The 26220-nt window shown below is 39.4% G+C and overlaps 1 protein-coding gene across 1 annotated transcript in view; it reads left to right on the top strand.

The window, feature by feature from the left end:
• The window catches only part of lrmda (leucine rich melanocyte differentiation associated), a 388232-nt gene that overhangs the window by 320520 nt on the left and 41492 nt on the right, over window positions 1-26220 (top strand). Inside the window, exon 7 of the mRNA XM_041788811.1 lies at window positions 18348-18432. Coding sequence (XP_041644745.1) covers window positions 18348-18432 — 85 coding nt within the window. The remainder of the gene's footprint in view (window positions 1-18347; window positions 18433-26220) is intronic.

Genomic DNA, 26220 nt, shown 5'->3' on the forward strand with positions numbered 1-26220 from the left:
TAATAACTGGGGAAAGTAGCATTAGAAGTGTCACAAAGTTCTGTCTCATACACTTAGAGGTTTCAATTTCTTCCACAGCAGAAGCTGGGAGGGAAATGAGGAAAAATAGCTGGCCAAATCCTTGATGAACGCTGCCTTTAAACCAAATTCCTGTCTGTCAGCTCCTATAATTTATGAAGCAGAGATTACAAAGCTACCGATACAATAAATCAAACTGATGGACAGAATTATGCCCAGTGCTTCCTGCTCTCACCAATGACGCACACTAACTTAGCACTGGCTGACAATGAGCATGATTTACCACCCGGGCAGGAGTGGAGAAGGGAAAACATTCACAGGCAGAGGCACCCAGGCCTCACTTTGGCCCAAAGCCTAGTGAATAAAACCCGGCTTTAATTCACCCACAAACGTGTCGCCATTAAAGGACTAAGAATAGAGATTGCAGATCATAAATACTGCCTGATTCATGAGCTAACAACAAAGAGCAAAGGCCCAGCCAAGGAGAGGGAGATTGTTTGACAGAGCGCTGTCAAGGAGAGAAGAAGAGAGGAAAAACACACTCATTCCCTCGTTCTCACTCACAGACACTCGGAGCTAAATCTGACCAGGGATGTAAGCCCGGCCCTATCTCCTGCAGCGGCGTAGGAGCAGATGTGTCTGCTCTCTTCTCGATGTGTGACAGACAGAAAAGATAAACAGAGAGAAACGCAAGAAGAGAGAGAGGAAGGGAAGTAAAGAGAGCAGGAGCTGGCACGGCACTGGCTAATTTATCTCGCTGAGAGACAGATTAAAGAGAGAGGAGAGTGAAACAAAGTTCCACTGGCTTAATCAGCGGACAGCCTGCTAGCAGAAGACATGATAAATCAGAGCTGGCTCGGTCCAGGAGAAAGCCTTTTGCTCTGGGAGGGAATGGGAGACATCCTCAGCCAAACAGCAGTATCTTTTACATGCACTGTTGTGAATAGCAGCTCGTGAACTCGCTATGTGTATAATCGATACTCGTTGCTATTGTTTGAGCAAACATTGTTATACAGTAGCTTTCTGCTGCTACTTTGCTCAGACGGTGTTATTTTTAGAAGTGCATGAACAACCCTGCTCTGTCGTGTTGTGTAAACAGGACAAAGGGACATGAAGGGCCGCAAGTTTCCCCCCGTGGTTTTTCTGTGTCTTTCTTTAGCTCTGTCTGACAGCAGGACTAACCTGAGGGCCCTAACCCAGGAACAGGAAAAGGGGCTTAGATATCCCTGTGTCATTAGTTCAGTCCGGGGTCACAGCTGGGCCACTCCGAGCATGATTACACCCCTTGATTTATCTGCTTTGGAGCCCAAACACAGATAAATCTCCGAGCTCATCCGCGTCGTGGGATCCTCACTGTCTGATAAACGGCCCAAGCTGAATAAACAACCACCGCCCCCACAAACACCCAGCCCCCTTTGACTTTATGAATAATTCATTCAGATTGTGAGCACTCTTAAATGTTTACATTTTCTATCTTAAATTGCACCAAAAAAAAAAAAAAAAACACTGCTCCCATGATCTCCATTCAAGCCGTGGTGCATGTCTGCGATGAAACCGTAAAGCTGCAGAGGTTGGCAGACAGTCTGTTACCTAGTTGTAAACTTTATTTCCTCACCTCGGCTGCCGTCCTCCAGCATCCCTACATAAATAAACTTTATGCAAATATGTCATGTGTTAGTCCTCTTGTAGATATTGGCCTGTCTGCGACTTTAAAATCATTCATTAGGCTGACCCCTGTTGTAAATTTACATCCTGGCCCCGGCTCTTGTGTTTTTGTGTGCTGATGTGATCACAAGTGCATTTTTAGCTTAATTAATTGGCCGTTTCTGTTGACAAGAAATTTATGCAGTAATAATTTGCCTGAAATAGATGCAGAGTGCAGGAAATGAGATATCCATCAGGCCGCTTGTGTTCCGCCAGCTGCACCGCGGCTAATATGAAAGTATTTCAGCCTGCTCAGACCCTGCTGTTTGCGCAGTCAAGATTATATATACCCACGATCCATTGCCTGCCTCAGAGGCGCTCATGGAGGTCTATGATAACAAAGACTATGTGATTTATGGCCTGCTGTGAAAGCAGAACTTGATGAGATTAAACAATTTCATAGCACAAGTGTTTCTCAGAGGGCCCTCTGATTTGTGGCAGCAACGCCGACAGTAAATCAGGTTTATATATCTGAGAGCATGCTCAGCAAAGGAGTGCAATTACTGTTTAAGACAGCTACTTTTTATTTAATTTTTATCCCTGGTTTGTCTCTTTTATTCCTGGCCTGTCACATAGCCACTCACCTTCATAAGTCCTTCTGAAGGGAAGGTTTGAAGAGGCGGGGAGGAGAGGAAGGCACCTCGGCTATCTCTCCTCCACAGCTTTTAGAGAAACAAGAATAACAACAACAAGCAGGGGACGACAACGGCCACCGACGGAACAACACGGGCATCCATAGAGCAGGGGGAAGCGCTCCATTTTTAATGCATTGTTTGCCTGCTGCTCTCTCCCTGTCTGGGTAAATGGAGTAGGCAGAGTGTAATTAGAGAGCCGGGCTTTGCTCCGTGCCATAAAGATGACATGGTGTAATGATACAGCTTACAGGCCCGCAGAGGCTTCTGTCTCGCGACGGAGGATCTGGGTCGTTTGCCTGTGACTTATGATAGGTGTGGAGGATGACAGTGTTATCACGGCGACGTGGAAGTCGGAGATGTGGATGGGGGGAATTTCTCGTGAAAGGTTGTCAAGGATTGGAGGCGAGGAGAGACGGATGTGGAGCTGCTTCATTTTCTGTGTTTACACGTTTTATTTAATGGCTGCAGATGGAAATAAAGAGGAAATAATTACATTTTTAAATGCTGCAGTTTCTCATTCTGTAGGTTTTTACCCTTTTGGTCAGTTCTGAAGCTGTTGGTTTTTGATTCAAACATTATAAAAGAACCCATTGGTAAAGCATCTTGCTTGAAGAATACACACTTAACACCTAACTTACAATACACAACATATCACAATATTTGGTCTGATTTGATCAGTTTTCTTATTTTATACTAAAATGAGATTGAATGAATATGAATCTTTTATTTCAGTGCTCTATGAAATGCTATTTTCGTTGATTCTGTTTATAAATACAGAAAATTGTAGTCCTTGTTTAATTTATTGAGTTTAAGTTTCAATTACAGTCTTCCGTGAAAACAAGATAAATGACATTGCTGCATGTTGGTTTTGTCTAGTTTTGGACATGTGTGGTATATAGTTGTTTTTTGTTCAAGGGTACATCACCTCTACCTCAAAAACACAGCTAATTTATTTTTTATTAATCAATGACTTTACTATATATTCATATTTTTATATTCACTTTTTTCCCATATCCATTTTCATTTATGACCTTTTTTCAAAGCCTGGGGATTATGTCGGATCCCTATGTACTTGGGCAGATTCATCAGAAAAATCCTAATATTAAATGTATAAATATTATTATGAATTTTGCCACAATAAGGCAGTTTTATGCATTCACATATAGACATGCACACACATAAGGGCTGTCAGTATTAGGGCATTTATCATATTGCCATTAAAGTTCATGAATAGTGCATTAAGTTTTACTAATCGCAGTTATCACATGCTTATTGTTCCCTTCAGCACACTTTGATTAAGCCACTGCAGCTACAGTCACTAAAACAACTACCAAACTACCGAGGCAGGTAGGTAGGTAGGTAGGTAGGTAGGCAGGTAGGTAGGTGGATGGATAGATTAGAGGGACAGACGGACAGGCTGTGCACCCACTGCAGCCAACATTAGATGCACCTTCTCAACCCCTGTCCCTTCTATAAGGATACCAAAGACAAGTTCTTTTCACTTTTCACCTGCAAACACAAATACAAACAATGATCAGAAACTTCCATATATCCTGGGTGAATTGAAATACAGTGCAAGTGTCGCACATTATGTTAGCTGTGTGACCAAAAAATTTTTATAATTTTAATGTTTTTATTTTAAATTATTTTAAAGTTAGACCAAGATTTTTGACAAATACACCGATTATAACACTTTTTTGTGATTGTATGAAATACAACATTTATGAATTTGTATGTGCTGGGCTTTGGTAATGCAAATGGATGTTTTTCTATGCTAGAATACTATTTCAATAAATACGTTTAGCACTATTACGGAAAATCTACTTATGGCATTGAATTTCAGGATGCTTTAGAACAGTGGTTCTCAACTGGTTGCGTCACGGGACCCACTATCAGCTCCTCAAGGAGAATTACGACCCAGATTTTGGGGATTTTTTTGGTCACTTAGATGTATTTAATAAAAAATAGTCGAGCTTCAGCCTAAGACAGTGCAAAAGGTATAACAAAAACAATGAAATAGGAAAAAATATGCATGTTTTATAGAGTGTCATAGACAATTTGGCGCATTTTTTCCCCTGGCACACATTCCCACTGAAAAGAACTTCGTGACCCACTTCTGGGTCCCGACCCAACCATTGAGAAACACTGCTTTAGAAGACCCGGACTACTCTCAATAACTGACAGTGCCACCTCAAATCAGCATCCATGAACATTTTTCAAAAGTTGGGTAATAATGTGTTTAATATTAGCCTAAAATCCAGTGCACTAATGAATTACTGTGGTTTTTGCACTTCTTTTGGCAGTAAGGGTTTCATATCTGATCTCTTATCATCCTGTATTATGTTTTTGGTTTCTTGAGCTTCCTAACCTGGCACAAATGTTCCCATTTCTGTTCATCCATCTCTTGAAATCAACGCACTGTTGACACATCAATATCTCCACTGTCTCCAGCCATGCCTGCCTGCCTCTCTTCTTCAGCGACTGACGTCGAACAAGGAAAGCCAAAAGCAGATAGCGCCCTCTGCTAGCATACTCATCATGAGGTTTTGTGACATCCCTAGTTAAAAAGAAGAAGCAGAAACAGAAAAACTTGGATATTATTTCTCATTTCATACCACCGGCCACTTTGTATTAAGTTAAGGTCAAAGCCCTGACATCTAAATAAGTGTGGGTGTGATCTATTTACATCATACAAGTCTGCATCTGTACTAATCAGCTCATCATATTAGGTCTGTGAATGATTAGAGCATGTAAGTACATGTGCAGCACTGCTTCACGCTATCAGATAAAGTGAGTCTGTGTGTGGCTGAGCTTTTTAGTGTTTCACACATGCAAATGTGTGTTTTGAAGTTGTGTTTAAATGTTCCAGTGGAATGTGTGTGTGTTTTTGTGTGTCCTTAGGTGAAGATGTGAGTTGTGCATCTGTCTGCATCATCGCATATCTTCCTTGAAAACATCAAGAGATCTCATTATTTCGACACATCTCAGTTTTTTTTTCTTCTGCTTTTTTCTTCCCGTATGCCTTGAGTCAAAATTAGTTTTCATTCCCTCTGTGATCTTACTGACTGAAGCCGCCTCAAAGTAAAGAAAATCGCAGTCTTCGCAGCGTTCGTAGCGCGCCTGAGTCAAACACAGACTTCACACAGCCGCAGTCTGAGTTAAGCATTGCTAAGTAACCTTCACATTTCACTCGTGTGAAGAGCTAATTTCCTTTAAGTTCACATGTCACTTTTTTGTGCCTGTTTTTTGTGGGTCCTCTTCAAATGTCTCTCGGCGTCTAATTGCATAGGAAACATTCAAGACAAGCCGGTGTGACAGGCCCGCTCCCAGAGTCTTCAATTATTAAACATCCTACACTCTAGAAAACAGGCCTGACGTTAGCTACAGCCCCTAATCAGAACAGAAAGCCTCATGATATGTCACACTCCTTACTCAAGATGGGTTTCTGTGTTTGTGTGGTTTATACTTCGTGTGGAAAGAGATGAAAATACTTCTTTTCACACCGGTTTAAAAAGGCAAAACTCCGACAAAAATGATTTTTGTCACAAGTAGATGTGAGCTTTCACATCCTGCTTTTTTCTCCTGTTATGGAGATAAAAGAAATTGTTTGTACTTAGGAAAATATACGAACAATCGGTTATGTTTTGCTTTAAAAGTTTGAATAAGGCATGCAATCGTTGTTTTAACTAAAATATGCAACATATTTTTTGTCTTTCTTAGCTTTGGAATCAGGATTGGAAAGGTCATAAACCAAAATAAGAAATAGCCTGGAGCTAATTGTGCTACCTGTAATGCACGCTGCTCTAAATCACCTACACTCCTTCAGCTCAAAGAAAAGGTCGAATGGCTTTTTAAATTTCAACCTCAGAACAAATACAGCCTTATTACCATCTATGAGTCATTGCTACAGATGATTAACGTCCAGCTGCACTCAACCTCTGCCCGTCTGACGCGTACTCATACACAAAGCGGCCATGTTGCCGGTTTGCCCTCATGCCCGGAGCAAAAGCACATCTGAACAGTTGCTCTTGTGATCAGTGATCATATGATACATTTACTCCGAGTGGGCTCATCGGAGTAGAACTGGTAAATCATTAAACACACGCTCAGCGGTCATCCTGCTGAGCAAAAGACTGCTCAAGTACCCACAAGTGCAGGCACCGTTACATCCCCCTGCCATTACCTAAGAAAACAGAATTAATGCGTTTGATGCACACAACAGCAATTTAAAACACATTAGAACGTCTCCTCTAATCCTTTCAGCTACAATAATGAGAGCTGATATTAAAAATACTGCAATAATACGTTGATTTGAGCCCTGTATGCAGTGGCGGACTTTGACATTTTGGGGCACAGGGTGAACACAGGCATGGGGCCCCATCACATCCATTGTTCTCCACTTTTTAAATTGTATCAATGAAGGAAAGAGCTTCTTGTAACCTCCTCTTCTAAACAGTTACTACACAGCAGTGATGTAAGGATGCCTGGTACTGGAGTAAAATACAAGCAGTATATATAAACAGATAAACCAATGCTTTCACTATACAAACTATAAAAATGTGTTTTTTTTCTGTACTTTTGACCATATAGTCTAATAGTCTTTATAGTCTTTTCATTGTTTTTGCAGCTTTCTGATGTTTTAATATTTAGATTTAATTACTGAATAATTTCTTATGACTGTGATGTTTTATCTTTGAAACTTAATGGAGTCATTACCACATGCCTGGTCATATTCAGGTTAATATTTGATGAACCAAAAATGACTGTTTTTTGCAGATTTTAAAATTTGGAGTCTGTGAATGGACATCTGGTAACCAATGACAGAGCTATAAACATACTAGGTCTGCATGTTTATCTTACTACTATAATTGGCAGCGTGTGTGTCTGTCTGTCTGTCTGTCTGGATTTGCACACCGCACTGTTGCTCCAACTGTCCTCGATACCTCTCAGAAGACTTCTAGCGTGTACTGTTTCGAAACTGGTGCCATGAAAAAATATATAAATATGTACAGATTTTCCATAAAATTCAAAAATGTTGCGCTGAGTCAGCATCTGCTGTGTTCCATTTATCTCAGAATGAATGTCAGAGCTGGGAATGACATCTCACCCAATGCGTTCCATTTGCTACAAGTTTGTTTTTATAAAAAATGAGATTCTACTCAGAGAAGAAAATCAATCTTGGTTGAGTTTTTTTTTTTCTTTTTGGTCATGTTTTACTAAAACCTCTCAAGCAGTGATCAACATTACTCAACCAAAACAGGCCACAGGCCTTATGGGGGTGTGCTTGTTTTGTTCCCTAGAGTCTCTTAGACACAGAGAGGGTGAACTTCCTTAAATTCACCACCCATCAGACATGAGAAACACTGGATCAAACACACAATATGTCACATAAGAGATAAGATGTTTTTTTGTTTTTTTTTTGAGCTAGTGTGTTTTGGGGGGCTAAATGAGATAGTGAGTTTTGTTTGTTGGACCCTTACCTTCATCTGATACCATGCTGTAAGACTGAAGAGTTGAACCGAACGATTGTAACGTTACTGCTCACATTTTTCTGTCCTTCACTGAAAGGCTGTGAAACCAGCAGATGAAAGAAAAACAAAGAAGACTCAATGAAAGATTGATAGAGATGACAGAGGATGACAGGACTGACTCAGGAAGAGTTCAGTTTCAGCAAAAGATAAATTCTCTGTTGCTCTGTTTAGTTTTTAGTAGGGCTGCCTAAAAATTATTATTTTTAATCGTAAATAATCACAGAATTTCTGTAGTTAATCACAATTAAACACACTCTTTTAATTGCTTTTTAAAATTCTGTTATTTTGCATTTTAAATTATTTTTTACCCGTTTTGATTTTTTTTTTTTTTATTGTCTTAAATTAAGGGTAAATGACTTCCTGTTCGATTACAGACCTGCCTTTATTGGTAGGTCAAAGGTTTTAAATGAACTTAACCACAGAAAAAGGAAGTTGTTATGGATTATAAATGAAATAAGAGGACATTTAAAAGGTTCAGGTGACTTCTGATTTGTCCACTGAGCTGTCTGTAAGATTTTATATAACTTATTTTTTCATACATCTGTGATTGCAGGGAGACACTTACATACCCTAATCAAAGGGTATTGAGAGGACAATAAAACATGCGATTAATCATGATTTAAAAAATCTATGCACTAAATGTGGACCCTGATTAATGGTGATTAACTTGGGTAATATTGCAGCCCTTGTTTTTAATAATCAGTAATCAATCATTGAAGTATTTTTTGTAATTGTTCTTGAATTATTTGACAATCATTTCTTAATCTGCAGAGTTTTCCCAGAATGTCTTTGGGCATTAGACACTTTTGCATCATGAGTGAAGTTACTGACTCAGTTAGACGAGTCCCACCTGTAGGGAGCAACTATAATTCACAATCAATGGTACACTGAACATGATGGAAGAGAACTTTCTTTCACATCCTGTGTGGCATCACTGTTCAGGGTTAAAGTATGTGATAGAAATGAGGGAAGATTGTTGTGGATGAAGAACACATAGCTTGACAAAAAATACTTAAAGGAACTTTTAAGTGTTGGAAAGTTTCCACAGTGCAGTTTAATTTATGAAAGTCAAGTTAAGCTAACATAACTGTGCAAGTAGATTACTCAAAAAAATCTACTTTCACCGCTCAAAACCTTCAACGTAATCAGTTTCATCAAACATTTTGCTGAGTTTCAACTTGTTCAGGTTACATTGCAGAACAAACAGAACTTGTACTAATTTTCAGATGACTGTATGACAGAGAAGGCAGACAGCTCTCACTTTGAATCTGGCTTTTTGCTGTTTTCCTCACATTGGAGGCCTAGTTTCTGTTCCTCTGTATCCGTGAACTGTTACTGGACTATGTTAGAATCATATTCTGAGATTCTCTTTCACTATCCGCCTATATCATCTCCAAGTTTGCCTTGTATTTCGCACCTTTATCGAGTGTATTAAGCCCTTACAATTCCAAACAGGCTAGCATCTGGTGCCAGAGAAAGGGTTAAGTTGATTATGTCTTCATGCGGCCCTTGGTAATCTGTGTCTCCAGGCATTTGCCTTTGGTAAAGTCCGCCTCTGCCTGTATGTTAAATACCTAAGGCCAAATTGAATCTCTAGTAGTAAATTAGAGCATTTCTCATTTCATCATTGCTTTTAAATGTTGTAAGATGCTGCAAGCCGGTGCTCCTTATTCATTTTTCCTTTGTTTATTTCTAAAAGTGTTGCCGTCTTCGTAACCCCGAACTTCACAAGAATGAGACATGAAACACCAACAAAAAAATCCCATCTAGTGAAGGAATAAACGTGTCATGCCAGCATTAAATGTTGACTCAAATAAGTTCACAAGTTGTGTCTCCTCTGATCTCTAACATGATCAGAAAGCAGCACCAGTTTACAGAGACAAGACGTGCAAAAAAGGCGAAAAAAAAAGAAAAAGTTCCATGCACAGACACAAAAGAAATATTTTGATATAGACCCAAAGAGAAAACATATCAAAAGACATTTTTATACATGTCTTTTGCAAGCACAAAAAGCAGAAGTGGTGTCAAGAGAAAACAAAACAGAAGGCTTGTTTCTTCCAACAATTGCTTTAAGCTACAAAAATCTCCTTGAGTCCCTAGCCTCCCCTCAATGTCAGCCCCCTTCCTCCTCCTCCTCCTCTCTCTCTGCCCTCCCTCCCTCTCTCTCTCTCTCCTCTTCTTCTTCTCTCTCTTTCCCCTCTTCCCTCTCGAAGGCAGGACAGGGCCCTCTTTGCACCCTGATAGGTTGCGGGCTGATGCTTAGCAACAACATTCCTGTGCCCTAAGTAGCAGTAAGCCTCTGGCTGAACTCTTTGATGTGGCTGTCAGGCCACATTTATTTCCTTTTAGCACTTTGTCTACTTGTCCAGATGTATAAGGAGATAAAAAGGCCTGGTGTTTACACTGGTCTCCCTCTGTAGCGCGGCTGTAATTAGATTGTATTGCCGGTCAGTCTTAAGGAGGGAGGTGAGATGAGGCAATGCAGGAACCACCTGTGTCGGGATGACATGGGCCCTGGGGTGAAACCTCAGAGTTAGGCTGTAAGAAAGGAAACTGTTTTTGTTGCAGAATTCTACTTTATTTTCTTAACTTCTGCACAGAACACCCTGGCAGCCAACATCATAATCAAATTCTAGTAAAATCTCCCTGGATCGGTTGATGTCAGCATAATGTTCTGTAATATAACACCTATCGAGATGTGAAATTGACAGCCAATCCTGCAAAACTTTGCTGCAGTTGCATCTAAAAAAACACCACATATGAGCCAACCTTTCCAAACTCCCTCTCTTTGTATGTTATATTTTCAGGAACCCCACTGTGGAGGTGGTTTTATGCTTCCATGTGGCTCTCTTTGTGTTTTCTTGTCCCTCCCTCACCTCGTTGTGGTGATGTGTTGGAAGTAATAATCACTATTGCCTTTGGGTTTATCAGCATTTATTCGCATAACATCGCCGAAAAAGGAGCAGACAGACAGCACTGGTGTGATGTATTATCCAGTACAGGAATCATCTTTCATAATGACATCCAACAGAGCTTCCTCTTACTGCCGCCACCCATTTCTCCCCCTCACGCACACACTTTCTTCTCTCTCCACTCCCCTCTGTCCAGCCTTTATTATCACAGAATCCATGGTGCTCCCCAGCCTGTAAATTTGTGCCGCATTATCATAAGCTGTGGTGATAACTCACACTGCACAGAGACAATAATGATGTGAACACTCAGCATATGCCCCGGGCCCAGCAAATTAAAACAATGCTCAGCTTGATGAGCAGACTAATCTGGACAGCAGAGAGACGGAGAGGGAGGAAGGAGACGGGGTTCCAGGAGCGTCTTAAATAGACGACACAGCAGCACCTCCCTCTGTTCAGTGTAGGAACAACCAGGGGAAAACAAGAGAGGGGGACGGGAGAGAGAGAAAGGATGCGAAAAGGGGGGAATAAATGGAGGTGGAGGATAGAAGAAGAACTTTTGAGATGTTTGAGGACACCATGGGAAGATCAGTGCTGATCATAGTTGCTTTTTTAGGTTTTTTGGGAGTTGACATGAATGATCAAATGGCAAATGTTATTTCAGGAGGTTTGGCTGTAAACAGGGGACATGAGAGAAAGAAAGGACACATAAAAGAGTAGTGGGAGAAGCTGTCAAGGTTAGGGTTGAAGTTCATGGTATTTTTTGTTTGGGCTTTTTATGCCTTTATTCATAGAAGAGGACAGGGTTGGAAACAGGGATGAGAGAGTGGGAAATGACACGGAGGAAAGGAGCCACAGGTCGCCTGTGCACATGTGGTGCAACCCAACTGCTCAAGTGCCCCAAATGCCCCAAGTTCTTGTTTAAAAGTGTTTAAGGTATTGGATATAGGAATAAGACATGAGACAATATAAGAGGCACACAAATGTGTGGGTATACTAGTCTGTTATTTCTATTGTTAGTCTGCAGAGTTAAAAATTTCACAGCCTGGTTGACATATTCAAAGGCAGACATACAGAAGGTTACATGTTGCCTGGGCAATACTATTTCAATTTTTGGTAATGTACTCATAGTGTTTATTTTCTCAATATGTAATGCAATTCTATAATCAGTAAGTTGCACATGGCAGTAAAGTGTTAACCAGGTTTTTCAGCATTAATGCATCAATGGTGATTAATTTAAGGTCAATAATTAGTGCTTTAATTAGTGCCTCGTGATTAATCACACGCTTCATAGTCCTATTCAGCACACTTTGGTTAAACTACTGCAGTGCATCCCTGCAGCCAATGTGGCACCATGTAAACCAAAGAATTTAAAAATACTCAAAACATTTGTCAGAACTGATTCCATAAAAGCTAAAGTCTCACAGCCAATCACAGCCATTCCTCTCAGTTTAAATATGACATACTTCTCACTAATCCCTGCTTGCATTAATGCTGATGCACCACACTGCTGCTACTGCTGGCAAAGCTTATCCTCCTCCACCCCAGCCTCCTCCTTTACAGTATAAAGCAGGGGTCATCAACTACTTTAGGTGAAGTCATACCTCATAGCAAACATTCTAATTGAAGGTCCAGGTTACCTTGTAATTACTGCACATTAAAGAAAGATCATATTTCACTGTGAAAATCCTTTGGATATCAAAAGTAGCCATTCAGAACTTTGAGTAAACTTTAAATAATATACTTTATTCTTTTACTTGTATAGATTGGTAGACCAGTACTTTTACTTCTACTTAAGTACATTTTAACTGGAATAACTGTACTTTTACTTAAGTACAACAGTTTAATATCTTTCATATGTTTTAATTTTGAAAAATCATGCCACCTGATGTAAGATAATTTCATTGACTACAAGTAACAAAGACCTTTGACCCACAAAGTGCTCTTCCACAGAGTTCAGTACATCATCCTTGCTATTTTCGAGTTGGTCTCCACAGCTGGGACTTCTGTACCTGAGTGTGTAACTTCACTCATGGTGCACAAGTGTCTAATGCCCAAAGGCGTTGTGGAAAAATAGATTAAGATATGATTGTCAAACAATTTGAGTACAATGACCAAAAATATCTATATATATACTGAAAAATAAAAACATGTTTTATTACCTGAAAAAAAAGTAGCTAAATAACTATTATGGATTTTTAAGTTAACCCAAACCTTTTTTTGTTAACCTTTTACTGTTCTGTCCTATAGAGTGTAAAATAAGTATACCACTGTGTCTCGATGTTTCGTTTTAGTTTAAAAAAAAAAAAAAATCATTATCAGACATTTATTTTTAACATTTTCCTGTCCGTCCTTTTCTATCCAAAACAAGTTCTTTTATCTGTGGTTAGTCTAGTGGGGTAATCTTAAATCTATTCTTTATTTTCTCTCTAAATAAGAGATGATCTGATATTTAGCAGGAAGTCAAATACCCGTATTTCAGGACAATACAAAAATCCAAAATTAAAACGAAAACTGTGTTAAATGCTATTTTAAAATGTGACAAAAGGAGAGATTAATTTCAATTTGCTACATAATTTTTCTAGATTCATTTTTTGTGCGGCCTTTTGGCCCTATTTTAGATAGGATAGCTGTACACGGATAGGACATATGGGTAGATAACAGGGGGACGACATGCAAAAAACAGTGCAGAGACCAGAAATCCATCCCACAACCAGTGCGCTGAGGAACATAGCCTCTGCAAATGGGTTCCTGCTCCACCCACTGAGCCTACCAGCGCCCTTTTTGGATTTATTTTGCTGGTTGACAGCCCGACTTGTAATGCAACAGGTTGCTTTTAAAGTACATTACCCAACACTGGCCCTCTGTTGTCAAAGAAAGTGTACTTCCTGTTTTTTCCTGAATGGCCAAGCTGTCAGGACGAAAGCTATAGTCCTCAAAGCAGGTGGTCCAGGTTCAAGTCTGACCATTCCCCATTCTCTCTCTGCAACTTCCACATCCACTGGTTGTCCTATGGAAAAAAAAGACAAAAAGCTGAAAATAGTTAGGTGAAGAAAAATAACTGATGACATTAATTTTTCACTTTTTTATTCTGATTTCAACCCACTAGCTCTCCGTGTTTATGATAACAATTAAGTTTTCAACAATATCGCATTGATTCGTCATGCATTGTTGTGATTATCTAAAAGCAAACACTTGTGTTGTAGCCCATCTGAAAGCTGTTTATAAAGTATTTAAATAATTCCTGTCAAAGCAAGAGAAAAATTGCCCGATGTGTTCCACATGCTTACTTGTCATAAGCTGCTTCTCATCTTCTGGACAGGTCATTGGCTGAAGTGAAAGAGTGCAGATGTGGAGCGGTACAGAGGAAGGTCTGAGAGGAGAGAAGGGAGGATCAGGACATGGGAAAGCTGGCTGATTGATGCTCTGAGGGAGGATTAAAAATGTTTTTTTCTGGCTAGGACGGGAAGTGACAACCACAGATGTTGAATGGGGTTGGCTGTTTGATCAGCAGGCATGATCCTGAGGAGGTGAAGCGGTGGTGTCATGCATAGCACCGTGGGGGTAGACTGGGTGGGTGGTGATACTTAAAGCAAGTCAACTTACCTCCCATAGGAGGAAAAGCAGAGTGTGGAGGCAGCCAAAAGCTCTATCCAGTGTCCTCCCACGCCTTCTCCTCCTCCAGCGACCCCCCTAACACAGTCTGTGGGTGGTGCTGTTAATGACATGGCAACAAGGAAGATTAATTGTGGGCGAGCTGCAGGATTAGACGGGGCTTTTTTGGGGGGCCGAGTGGGCCAGAAGAGGCCCAGGCTTGTGATCTTTCAAGCAGACCAGGAAATGAGGCAAGCAGGGGTGCAAGTTAGGCTAAGAAGAGCATAGAGGTAGATCAAATAGAGAGGCTTAACAATCCCTGTCTTTAAGCATGAATTGCTCTGTTAGCTCATAATAATGGCAGCAATAAAGAGACTTTTTATGTATAGGATAGGTAGCCTATTCAAGCATCTATATAGCCGATGCTTCAGTAAGAAAAATAACCTGATTGTTCTCACAGAGGAACCGTCAGTTTTTACACAATGCAGTATGTTCGTTTCACTCCGTACAAGTCCAGCATACAAGCATACAGTAATCTCTGATATTTCTTGGTAGATTTCATTCACTCCAGAGGCCGAGAGCAGCAGGTCTGCTGTCAAAACAAGACTTCTTTCCATAGAGTTTCTCAGAGAGCATGGGTCCACCAGCATATACATACTAAAGCTTATTTTGCTGGTTTCTTTTCCCTTCACTGTAATATGAGACACATGCTGGCCAGACCTTAATGCCTTTCAGAGATGCTATCTAAAAAGCACATTATGTGATCGTTTTCAATTCACAGTGCTCTCTCTCTGTTTGCCCATGAAGAATATGGTTCCATTTAAGAGTGCAGGCCATTCCATTTCTCAAGGTTATGCATGGGCATGTAGAGGAACAACAATAAAAGTGGGAAAAATGCAGCTCCCAACCGTCTCTAATATGTATTTGTCAGTTGAGTCTCTTGCTATGATTAAAGGCCGAGGTGAATTCCTTCCTGCAGGAGAGGAAAAGTATTTCTGCAAAGGCATCAGATATCGCTGTGTCATGATAAACTGCCTGCTCTGCTAGCTAAAAGGGCTAAAGGAAGGAAGAGGATGTTTTGGACCTTGAAAGTCTACAAAAAGAACAACAACACAAGAAACTCTTGACCTGTTTGGGAATATGCTTTGAGATCCAGGTCTGTTTTCTCTTTGTCTCAAAGCAGCATTTGTCACAATAGTTTAACTCCAACTTCTGCAATACTTACAATAATAGCTCTATCTCGTTGCACAGCCAGGAATCAATATATATTTACCTCATGTGAAAAGTTTTAAACCAGACACAAAATGCCTCTATGTGACCAACAAAAGCAAACAAGGCTATCTATGACAAGATGTATTATTTCTATAGTTTAATAATAAATGCCTGTAACTGCTTTTGTAAGGTTAGTGTCTGAGGAAAAAGTATTTTTGTGCATTTTCTAGAGCAAACATTAACTATGTATGATATTTGTCTGTTAGAAAAGCAGAATGAGACTTTACTTCTAAATAAACTACAGAATGAGATCAGTAAAGGGATAATACATGACTTTGGCCACAGGAGGCGCCAAGCTTACACAAACCAAAAGTTCTTTATGGAAGCTTTAATTATATTGCACAAATGTAGTGACTTGCAGTAACTCCTTTAATTTTCCCACTTTTTCATGAGCTTTGAATTACACTGGATATTTGGGGTGTTGTATGCCAATCAATAATTTCAAAGTTAAGGGGAACTTCTGTTGGTTTAAGATGCATAATCTTTACCAGAAAATAAAATACCTTTTTCAAACTTTCTGAACTTACTAATTTACCTAACATGCCATGCACCATCATAGATAGGCCCCACTGTGAAATGCATGGAGATGTTACATGGCTTAAAAAAATTAAGTTTGATTGTGGGAGAAACCCCTAAAATATAACTGAATAGTTTTATTTCCTTTTTTTGTCCAGGAATAATCTAACCTAATGTCAGACAGGCTTATATTGCACTGTGTGCTGATGATTCCACAATTTATTTAGCTGAAACTACAACTAATATCTTACACATATAACAAAAGGAAATGCTTACTGTTGTTGGTTAAAAAGACATAATATTTTATAAATGTATAAAAAACTTAAATTATGGTATTTTGGGAAAAAAATGATTATTTTGATTAATGAGGGAGAAAGCAATAATCATGGTGATATGGTTTTTGATGACAATAATATGGATAATTAGAATAAAAACGGTGATGACAATGATAATATTAACGATGCCAAAGATGATAATAAGAGCATTGATGAGAGTGTTTATAGCAGATGTAATAACATGTTCATAGCACATTCACATGTATGCTCAGGATGTATATGCACATGTGTAAATATGTGTATGTGTAGGCGCAATTTATGTATACATAAACTAGCCACTTTGTCCTGGTAACTTGTCCCCTGCTATTAGGTTTTACAGTTTTCTTTATTTTATGTTCCTTTATTTCTTCTCCTTTCTCTCCCATTACGTGTTTCTTTTTATCACAATAGTTTTGATTGTGTGATAATATGGTGAGTTTAGTTATAAGCCCTCCTCAGGTGTTCTACATCACCTGCACAATCCCGTATGTTTTACTCTTTTCTTGTGAAAGTTTTTTTTAATTAAACTTTTTTCATAAACAAAGTCTGGCAGTTACATTCATGAAACATTGCAAACATTACAGATTGAGCAACACTTCATAGATAAAAAAGAAAAGGTCAGCAGTCAAATCCAGGATTAAAAAATGTATAGACTCATTTTAGAAGTAGTTACACAAGCGGTAGCCTGCTTTAGCTTCATTAGCTTTAGCTAAAGCTAACATAGCTATGCTAGCTATGTAATTAACTTCACTTCATAAGCCAATGTAGCTAAGTTAGCTTTAGCGATGAAAGATTTGCAAATATTGCTAAAGCTAACTTAGCTACAGTACATATGAAACTCAGATACGTAGCTTAATTTACTGCTTTATTAGCCTAACTTAAGCTTCCTCAGCTTCAGCTAAAGCTTACATAGCTATGCTAGCAACATAATTAACATCATTACATAAGCTTTTGTAGCTAAGTTAGCTTAAGCAATGGGAGATTTGCAAATGTTGCTAAAGCTAACTTAGCTACATAGAAAACTTAGATACGTAGCTTAATATGCTGCTTTGTCAGATAAGCTTCCTCGGCTTCAGCTAAAGCTTACAGAGCTATGCAAAGCTACATAGTTGATGTCACCATTATAGCTAAGTAAGCTTTAGCAACAGGAGCTTAGCAAATGTAGCTGAGGCTAACTTAGCTTCAGCCTAGCTTTAGCTTGATTATCTACATAGCTTATGTGGCTAACAGAGCTATAAAAGCCATGTTTGCTAAATTTTAATGTTTTTATGGACATACAAAAACATCTTGTACAGCAAAGCAGAGCTTCTTTGAAATGTTTGCCGGTCAACCAGAATCAAGGTTTAGAGCTGATTTAATAAAGAGCATCTTTCCAACCCAGTTAGATTTCTGAGTGGAAAGTCCAGCAAAAATCCTTTGTAAAGGTATAGTGACACAGACAGTTAAAGAGATGCAAATGGTATTGCGTGTCTCAAAACAAATGCAGTGAGGTCATTTGTGACTCCCCTCACATAACAACAGTGCATTTGGCTCCTCAGAGTGAGTGACGTCTGCCCTTTGGTTGACCACTGCAGAGGTCATGGCTGAGTGAAGGTTAAGACCTCTCCTCCCTAACCACGTCGTATATCAGATCATCAAAGCCTGGACCGTAGCTCCATAACACATAAGAAGTCATAAAACATGTCCTGATACATTATCTCATAAAACAGGAGCAGTGTTTCCAACGTTTCCTGCACCAGTCTCAAAGGATTTACAACAGCCAGCTGTGGTGGCTGTGAAACTTGTCATTTCCAAACCTGCTGAACCCTTCCTTCTTTAAATACTCATTCTATTTGTTTGTCTGCTCTCTCCTAGCTGCCCATTGAGGCCGGATCTGAGGGTCAGCAGCTGCCCTACACTCCTCTACCCCGAGGATCCAGAGATGCAAGAAACCACAAAGGTAAGGACAAGAAAAAACAACCTTTGGACTTCATAACCTTTTAGTCAAGAGGATTATACATACATCTGCACAAATCCTTTCCAGATTGAGACTGAAGAATCACAGTTTATTATCATACATACATTCAATCCTAAACAACGCCCGAGGATTATGTAAATATAAGTCATAACCATAAACAGCTGCAGAGAGTGGGAATCTATTGACCTTGCGACCGTCTTGAAGTTATGTTCTCTATTCTTATTGATCTTGTCTCATCTGTGTGATGCACTCATAGTGCTAATAAATCAAAGTAATCTGGGTTAACTCTGATCAGAACGTGTGCGTGGGAGGACACAGTATATATATAAACAAGATGAAGCATCCTTGATCTGTGGATACAAGACATTGATTAGGCTTCATATCGACCCAGTATTGGCAGTTGATGTAATTGTGCAGCAACTTCTTAATGTGAAACCCTGAACTCTAGTTCTTCAATGAAAGGCATATTCATTTAAAGATACAGTGCTTGAAAGTGACGGTGCAGGCTACTGCTTTGCATTCGCAGATAAATTCACTACCAGTGAAAAAAGCTGCTCATCAAGTTTAACTGTCCAAACAATCTCTTTTTTTGTGCCGTCTGTCGGAGGACAGGGATAGTGGACCTGTGTCTAGAAGGTCCAATCACTGGTTAAGCAGTATTCCTGGCTACCATTACACCATGAAGACAAAAGAACACTCCAAGCAACTCAGAGAAAAGGTTATTGAGAAATATAAGTCTGGGGTTTAGTTACATCTTTCATCAAGAAATGAAAGAAATATGGCACATGTGTAGATCTGCCTGGATCAGGCTGTCCTTACAAACTGTGCCAGAAGGAGACTAGTGAGAGAGACCACTAAGACATCTACTACTACTCTGAAGGAGTTACAAGCTGAGATGGGAGAGACCCTGCATACTTATTATACCTTACAGTTCATATATTTTTATTTAATGGACATTGATTCATAGAAATATGTTTTCACTTTTGACATTAAAGAGGTTTTTTTTGTATTGACCATAATTGATTTATAAAACCAATTAAAGGAAAACATCCAAGGGGGTGAATACTTTTATAGGTACTCTAGTTATATTTAGTTAAAATTAAAATGTTACAAACCATTACCATATTGTTATGTATATATTTTGTATTTACATAGCATTCCCCTTACTTAATTAGCATACTGTATTTAGCACAGTCATAATACTATAGCTATCGAGTGTGAATTTCATCTACTAAAACTATGACTAGAAATGTTCGTAGACAGCCTTATTTTCCATGACAAAAACTAGACTAAGACTAACAAAAATAGATCTGTGATGACTAAAACTGACAAAAAGTTAGTTAAGTTTTTGTCAAGATGACTAAAACTAGACTTAAATGTAATATTTTCATCTGACATCTAAAATCCATGATATTTATCTACTGTGGGTAAATCTGTCAAAAAACAATGCATCTGTATCTCTTTTGCTTTTTAGCAGTAGAAAGCAGGGACCCCATGTTTGGCAGGGTGCACAGAACACACTAGCATGACTTCTACCAGATTTAGGCAAGAGAATAAATGTTTGGACTAGAAGTAAAGACTAAAATGTGAGGACTTTTTATGGACTAAAACTAGTCCTGTTCTTGTCTAGTCTACCATGTGTGACCTTATGTGTGGAAGTATGGAGTAACACATTCAAAACCAACACAAATTCCATTTTATGTCACAGACAAGATGTATGTAAAAGATTTATTTAGTGAGACCACTATGAACCCGCCAAACCAACTATTTACTGCTTAAGTACATATTTTATGATTGAGTTGAACTCAAACTGCACAAATAATTTAGAAGCCCAAGTAAACTTACTACTACTCTGTATTCACAGGTTGTTCAAAATGAGTGAACTCCAGTATGAACTTCAGTAAGGGTTCTTTAAAAATGTAGAACAAACTTGTGCTTCTGTCAGTAGGTTAAACTTGATAACCACAGTTGACACACACATAATCTAACATTGCACAACTTGGCAGCATTTTTGGCATTATATTACCATTAAATAGGTCTAAAAGTGTTATGATAGTTCACACAAATGCATACAGCAGTTCACAACAACTAAACCTGTGAAAGTTATGAGGCGTGTGAGGAAACTCACAGTACTAAAACCATAGGTCACTCAGTGTCACTCTGGGCCCCTGGGCTACCTATGCAAAAAACCAGAGCTGGAAGACTGAAGTTTAACAGTTCAGATTTAAAAAATAAAATCAAACCACGGACTCCCTCAGTAAGACAAGCATTACCTTTAGCCAGCCAACAGTCCTCCATCCACCATGGATGATTAAAGTTAATGTTCACCGCTTGGAGGCTTACTGTTAAAGAGTCATTGACTTTTGACAGACTTTAAATATGAACTTTATTTTTTCCCCCCTTTATTTTTTTCCTTTTGGAGCAATGATGGGATGTGAATACTTCACTTTTTACTTTAAGTTAACTTTGCCTTTTCCAACAGAAGAGACAAACAACCCCCAAAACCCTATATGGAGAAACACAAATTAACAACATATAAAACACAATATTCTTAACAAAAACCTAAAAAATATCTGCACTTTTTCTCCACCAATTACATTGTTGAGCCATGCCCATGCTTAGTCATACACAGTTTTTAATTGTCTTTAAAAACTGAAATCTGATGATGGGTATGCAAGGGCTGATGATAGTTCCCACCGTGACATGACCATGACTATTCTGAGATGCTTCTGTCACCACAATATTAAGAATACGTTACGTCTCTCATTACAATAGATGTAAATGACTGGATGGCTGTCTGTGAGTCTATTTTATAGTGAAACGAGACTTTAAGGCACAGAGGTGTACTTACTGCAAGTGGTGTGCAAATTGCAAATAATGTGTTTATGCCGACACCCAGAGCCATTTACAGTCATTTTGAAAGCTTAGTAGCTAACAAAAAGTACAAAATAAGAACCAGGTCACCCGATTTTATACTTAAATATTGAAGAGTAGGATCATTTTAATTGATTGCATCTCAGATCTGTGTTGTACAGCTTCTAATCTGCTGATTATTTTTTCATCAGACCCCACTGTTACCATTGTGGTTTCTGATAAAAACCCCTCTCACACTTCTCTGTCACTGTCTTCACTATGCAAAACACAGTAGGTTGACCACCATTACGGTAGCTCAGCAGGTCAACAGTGAGTGTCTCTACCCCCCTCCCCGTTTATGGTGCCAAGGACAGATCTATGTCATGAAGGCCTGCATGGTGGCAGCTCTCCCTGGATGTAAGGACAGGGAGAGCCCGGCGCTTTGTCACAATCAGACCTGGCTAAGAACAGTCCATTTAAAGGTGAGGGGATCTGACACATGAAATATTTCCCCCTCCGTCTAAGATCTGAGCAGCACTGACAGCCTCCATTTGTTATTTTTATGATGCAGCGCTGCAGTCTTAGATAACACAGCCCTCATCTTCGCCCTTCACCTCCTCTTCATGTCCCTGCCTCCAGCCTCTTCCCCGGCTCTTTGTTATTTGTTTTCTTTTATTTACACATCTTAGACATACTCCAGTTTTCTTTATGTGTTGGAGACGGTCACAGTAACTCCTTTTTTCATGGAGAACAAAGCCGTGGCAAAGCAGTGCTACAACAAACAAAATTTTTCAGACAGTAATTCCAAACAACTGTGTGTTTGCTGAATTAAATACAGGGAAAAGACAATAGATGTAGAGGATATCCTAGAGGATTTTTATGGACTTAAATGCAACATTTTCCTTTCAGTATGCATTGTAAATTAAGGAGCTCACTACATGGTGCTTAAGAAAACAGCAAGTTTCCCTGGTGTTACTGTATATCTTGTTCTTTTTTTGTTTTGTCTTTTGCTTTGCCCTGTAAAGCAGATGAAAAAAACATCTTTATAGGAGGAAAAAAGGCCCTCCTTGCCTGTTTCAACAACAATATTTCACAGTCTGTGGAATAAAATCATGATTTAAGCAAGTATCACTCCCTGAGAAAACATGTAAATGTTTCCAAGTCCTATTTAAAGCTAACAGATGTGCCTTTTTAATAAGGAAAACAGAGTTTCTAGTTTTATCCTAACTCCACATCAGCAGCACTTCTGACATCGCCTTGTTGTCTGCACAGTAAGAACCTCCCTTTCCTCCTTTCAACCCCTCTGCACCTACTCTCCCCCTCCCCCCTCCTCTCCAACGTGTCACCTGTGTGGAAGCCCCAGAGCCTGGGTGCCAGAGGTAATTACAGCAGCAAGGAGCTCCCAGAGGAGGGCAGCGCTGGCAGGTCACTGCCCAGGGAGAGAGGGGTGGGAAACCAAGGACACACGACTCCAGGATAAGCTCTTGTCTCGGGTTTGTAGAGGAGTCGAGCTAACAGAGAGGGCAAGAAAGTGAAAGATGCGCCGTTGAGGGAAAGTCTTAATCAAGATTTCATAGAGCAGATAGAAGATACTCAAGGGAAGAAACGTCAGTGAGCGGAAAACAGGACTTAAAAATGAGAGGGAGCTAGACAAAAGACAAAGTGAGGGAGCATGGTGGGGGCTTCGGAGTGTCTTGGCGGAGGCGTGACACAGAGTGGAGTGGAGTATATAGTCTGGCAGAGAGGCCCGAGGATCCTCCACTACTGTCACCTTTGCTCTAAGTCTCAGTGCTGGTCCGACTGTCAGCTCAACTTTGAATCCAAACAGTCCAAAATGGAGTCCAAGCCTAAAGTACAGTGTGTCTCCATGAACACTAAACATACAGGCACTGCAATGCAGGTCTGCCCACAGAATTAGCTGCCCCACTGAAAAACCCAGTGACTGGGCCCTCACAATTATATTTTACTGTTATCAGTGCATGTGTGTTGGATCAGTAGCATCGGTCATTTTGGAACTGAAAATTGTGTCACAGTGTTTTTGGGTTCTGATGTTGACAATTATTTATTCATGCAACTTCAAACTTGTTTTTAACACTATTTCAGTCACTTTGTTCCACTTTAAACCATTTTTGCAACATTTAGCTCATTTTTTGCCACTTCTCGCCCCTTTTTGCTACTCCAGCCTATTTTCACTACTTTCTCCTGCCATTTTTGAAAGTTTTTGCCACTCTCAACCCATTTTTGATACTCTGTGCCCCTTTTGGCACTTTTTTGCACCATTTAATCGATTCTTTTTGTCATTTTCACTCTTTTCTTGGCCACTTTTTGAACACCTTTCTTTATCAAGCCATTTTAAACATTTTTTGCCATTCTTACCCCTTTTCTGAAATTTTTTTCCCTTTTAACCCATTTTTGCAACATTTAGCTCAGTTTTTCACACTTTTTCACACTTTTGGCCACTCTAGCCACTTTTTCTCCTGCCATTTTTGCAGTTTTTGCCACTGTCAACCCATTTTTGATACTCTGCACCCTTTATGCACTCTTTTGCACTTTTTTTTTTGAAATTCTTAACCCATTTCTGATTCTTCTTTCTCCTTTAACCCATTTTTTTTGTCATACTTGCCACAACCCCTTTTCACGATCAAGTCATTTTTGCAACATTTTTGTCACCCTTAACCCATGTCTGATCATTTTTTTCCCCTTTTAAGCCAATTTTCGTATTTTTTATACAATTTTTTTTGCAATATTGTTGATACTTTTCTCTCATTTTTGGCACATTTTACCCATTTATGCCATTTTCAACTGTTTTTACTACTTTTTAACTGCTTTTCACTACTTATCCAGCCATTTTGGCCAATCTTAACACATTTACGATCATTTTCCCCCTTTTCACCCATTTCTATGACTTTTTGATCATCTTTGCCACTCTCTAACCCATTTTCACCACTTTATCTGCCAATTTTTGCCACTTTTGACTCTTTTCCCCGCCATTTTTTACCATTTCTCACCCAGTCTGTACACTTTTAACCCATTTTTTGGCACTATTTAATTATTTTTTACCTCAAAGTTGCCTCAGTTCCTCCTGTTTTTTTTTTTTTTTTCTGGCATCTATAAATCTGTGTACAACATAGCTTAGCTATGAATTCTGACATTACTTTCCCAATGGTTTCCTTTTGTTCAGTGTGCTTATCAACATTGTTGAGATTACCAAAAAGGTCATTCTGTTTTATGAAAAGGGGTTTATATTTTGATTAAAGCTATATTGTATTACTGCAGTATTAAACAAATATAATACATCTTTTGCTGCTTTGATAAGTTTTAATAATCCAGATAAAAGTAAAATAGGGTTTTCACAGATTAACTTTACGATAGACCATGAATTTGCTCACCTCATGGGCCCCCCTGGCTGGGCCCCATAAAGCTGTCCCCCTTCCCCCTACTTATGGGCGGCCTTGCTGCAATGCACTGCAGTCTTCCTACATTAAGATTTATCTTTTCAACACACAAAACAATACCCTGAATTATTTATCACCAGCTTGTCATTTCCTTATGTTGACACAGTTTGAAGTGAGATTCACAAGCTGATTTCATAGATCTAATTATAACTGTAGTTCAGATGTAGGATGATTCACACTTGATTGATATATTCATGTGTGCAGAGCTGATTTAAATTAAATATACCTTTCATTTCTCTAACATTTCAATAAATAGGCCAGGCTCTGTTGCTTAGTTTTCCAGGTATCTGATTAAATTTGAGTAGGCCATCCCTCAGCAGTGACAGCAGTAAATGAAAGAGATATCTTTGTTCAAGCAGAGGAAACAGAGGAGGGAAAAATGCCTTACAGTGTGAGCCTAGGGCCCCTTTAATCTTCTTGTTCTGGGCCTGCTTCCAGCTACTTTGTATGTATGTATATCTTAAATGGTGCACAACTGTTATTATAATCCCAAGAGGGGAGCCGCCTTCAAAGTGAGGAAAAAACCTCCATCCTGACGACGCCCATGGGGTGTCTCACATTTGTTTGGCGGTTTGCTTTCATTACATGTCGGGGTGATCAGCACCACAACTCCCCGTTAACTCCATGGGAAAAAAAAAAGAGAAGAAATGGGAACTGATCCAAAGTAAGAGTAAACTGTTTTATAGTTGCTGAACAACAAATAAACAAACATCTGGAAGCATTCAGAGCGGCCCATTAGAAGGGCTCTGGGCTTTGCCAAAAAGGGGTAAATGATGAGGAATGGGCTGTCGAAAGGCTGGCGGAGACAGGGGAGAGGCCAGATGACGGAGCTGTGGGTGCTAAGCACTGCCTTTTAGAGCTCAGCTGGGCTCAGAGAGATCTACACCTGCTGCTATCTCACTCCTCCCCCTCCTTCCTCCGCCCGACATCTGGATGGGATACATGACTAATGGAAGACAAAACTGCTAGTGCTGAAACTTAGTTGTCAATATGAAGGGCAAGGTTGTTGCTTTGACTGATGACTTAATGTTCTTTGCACGGTGCACTTTGCAGAATTTGGAGGAAGGCTGACATCTTAAATGCACCAAAACAAAAATATAATTCCCTGAAGTCTGTCGCTTGTATAACAACCAGAGGCGATTATATTATTTATTTATAATCTAGATGTTGAATGCAAAAATTAGCTTTCCAAAAATACTGTTATTCAAATCAAAAACACATGCTTCTGTTCAGAATTGCTGCTATATTCACTGAAATATTACCTCAGACATCTGCTTCTTTACTCCCTAGTTGTTCCCCGTGCTTATCTTGACTGATTTCATCCTTTTCTGTCTGATGTCACTCCGCAGTTAGAAATAAAGCTCTCATCTTTCTGTCGATAATCTTCCCGTCCTGGTTTGGACTGCCTCGGCATGTTGCATGAGGATGGAAATGTCCTCCTTGGAAGGCGTTGAGAAAAGAC

Source organism: Cheilinus undulatus, linkage group 6 (assembly GCF_018320785.1).
Source record: "Cheilinus undulatus linkage group 6, ASM1832078v1, whole genome shotgun sequence".
In the NCBI taxonomy this organism is placed as follows: domain Eukaryota; kingdom Metazoa; phylum Chordata; class Actinopteri; order Labriformes; family Labridae; genus Cheilinus; species Cheilinus undulatus.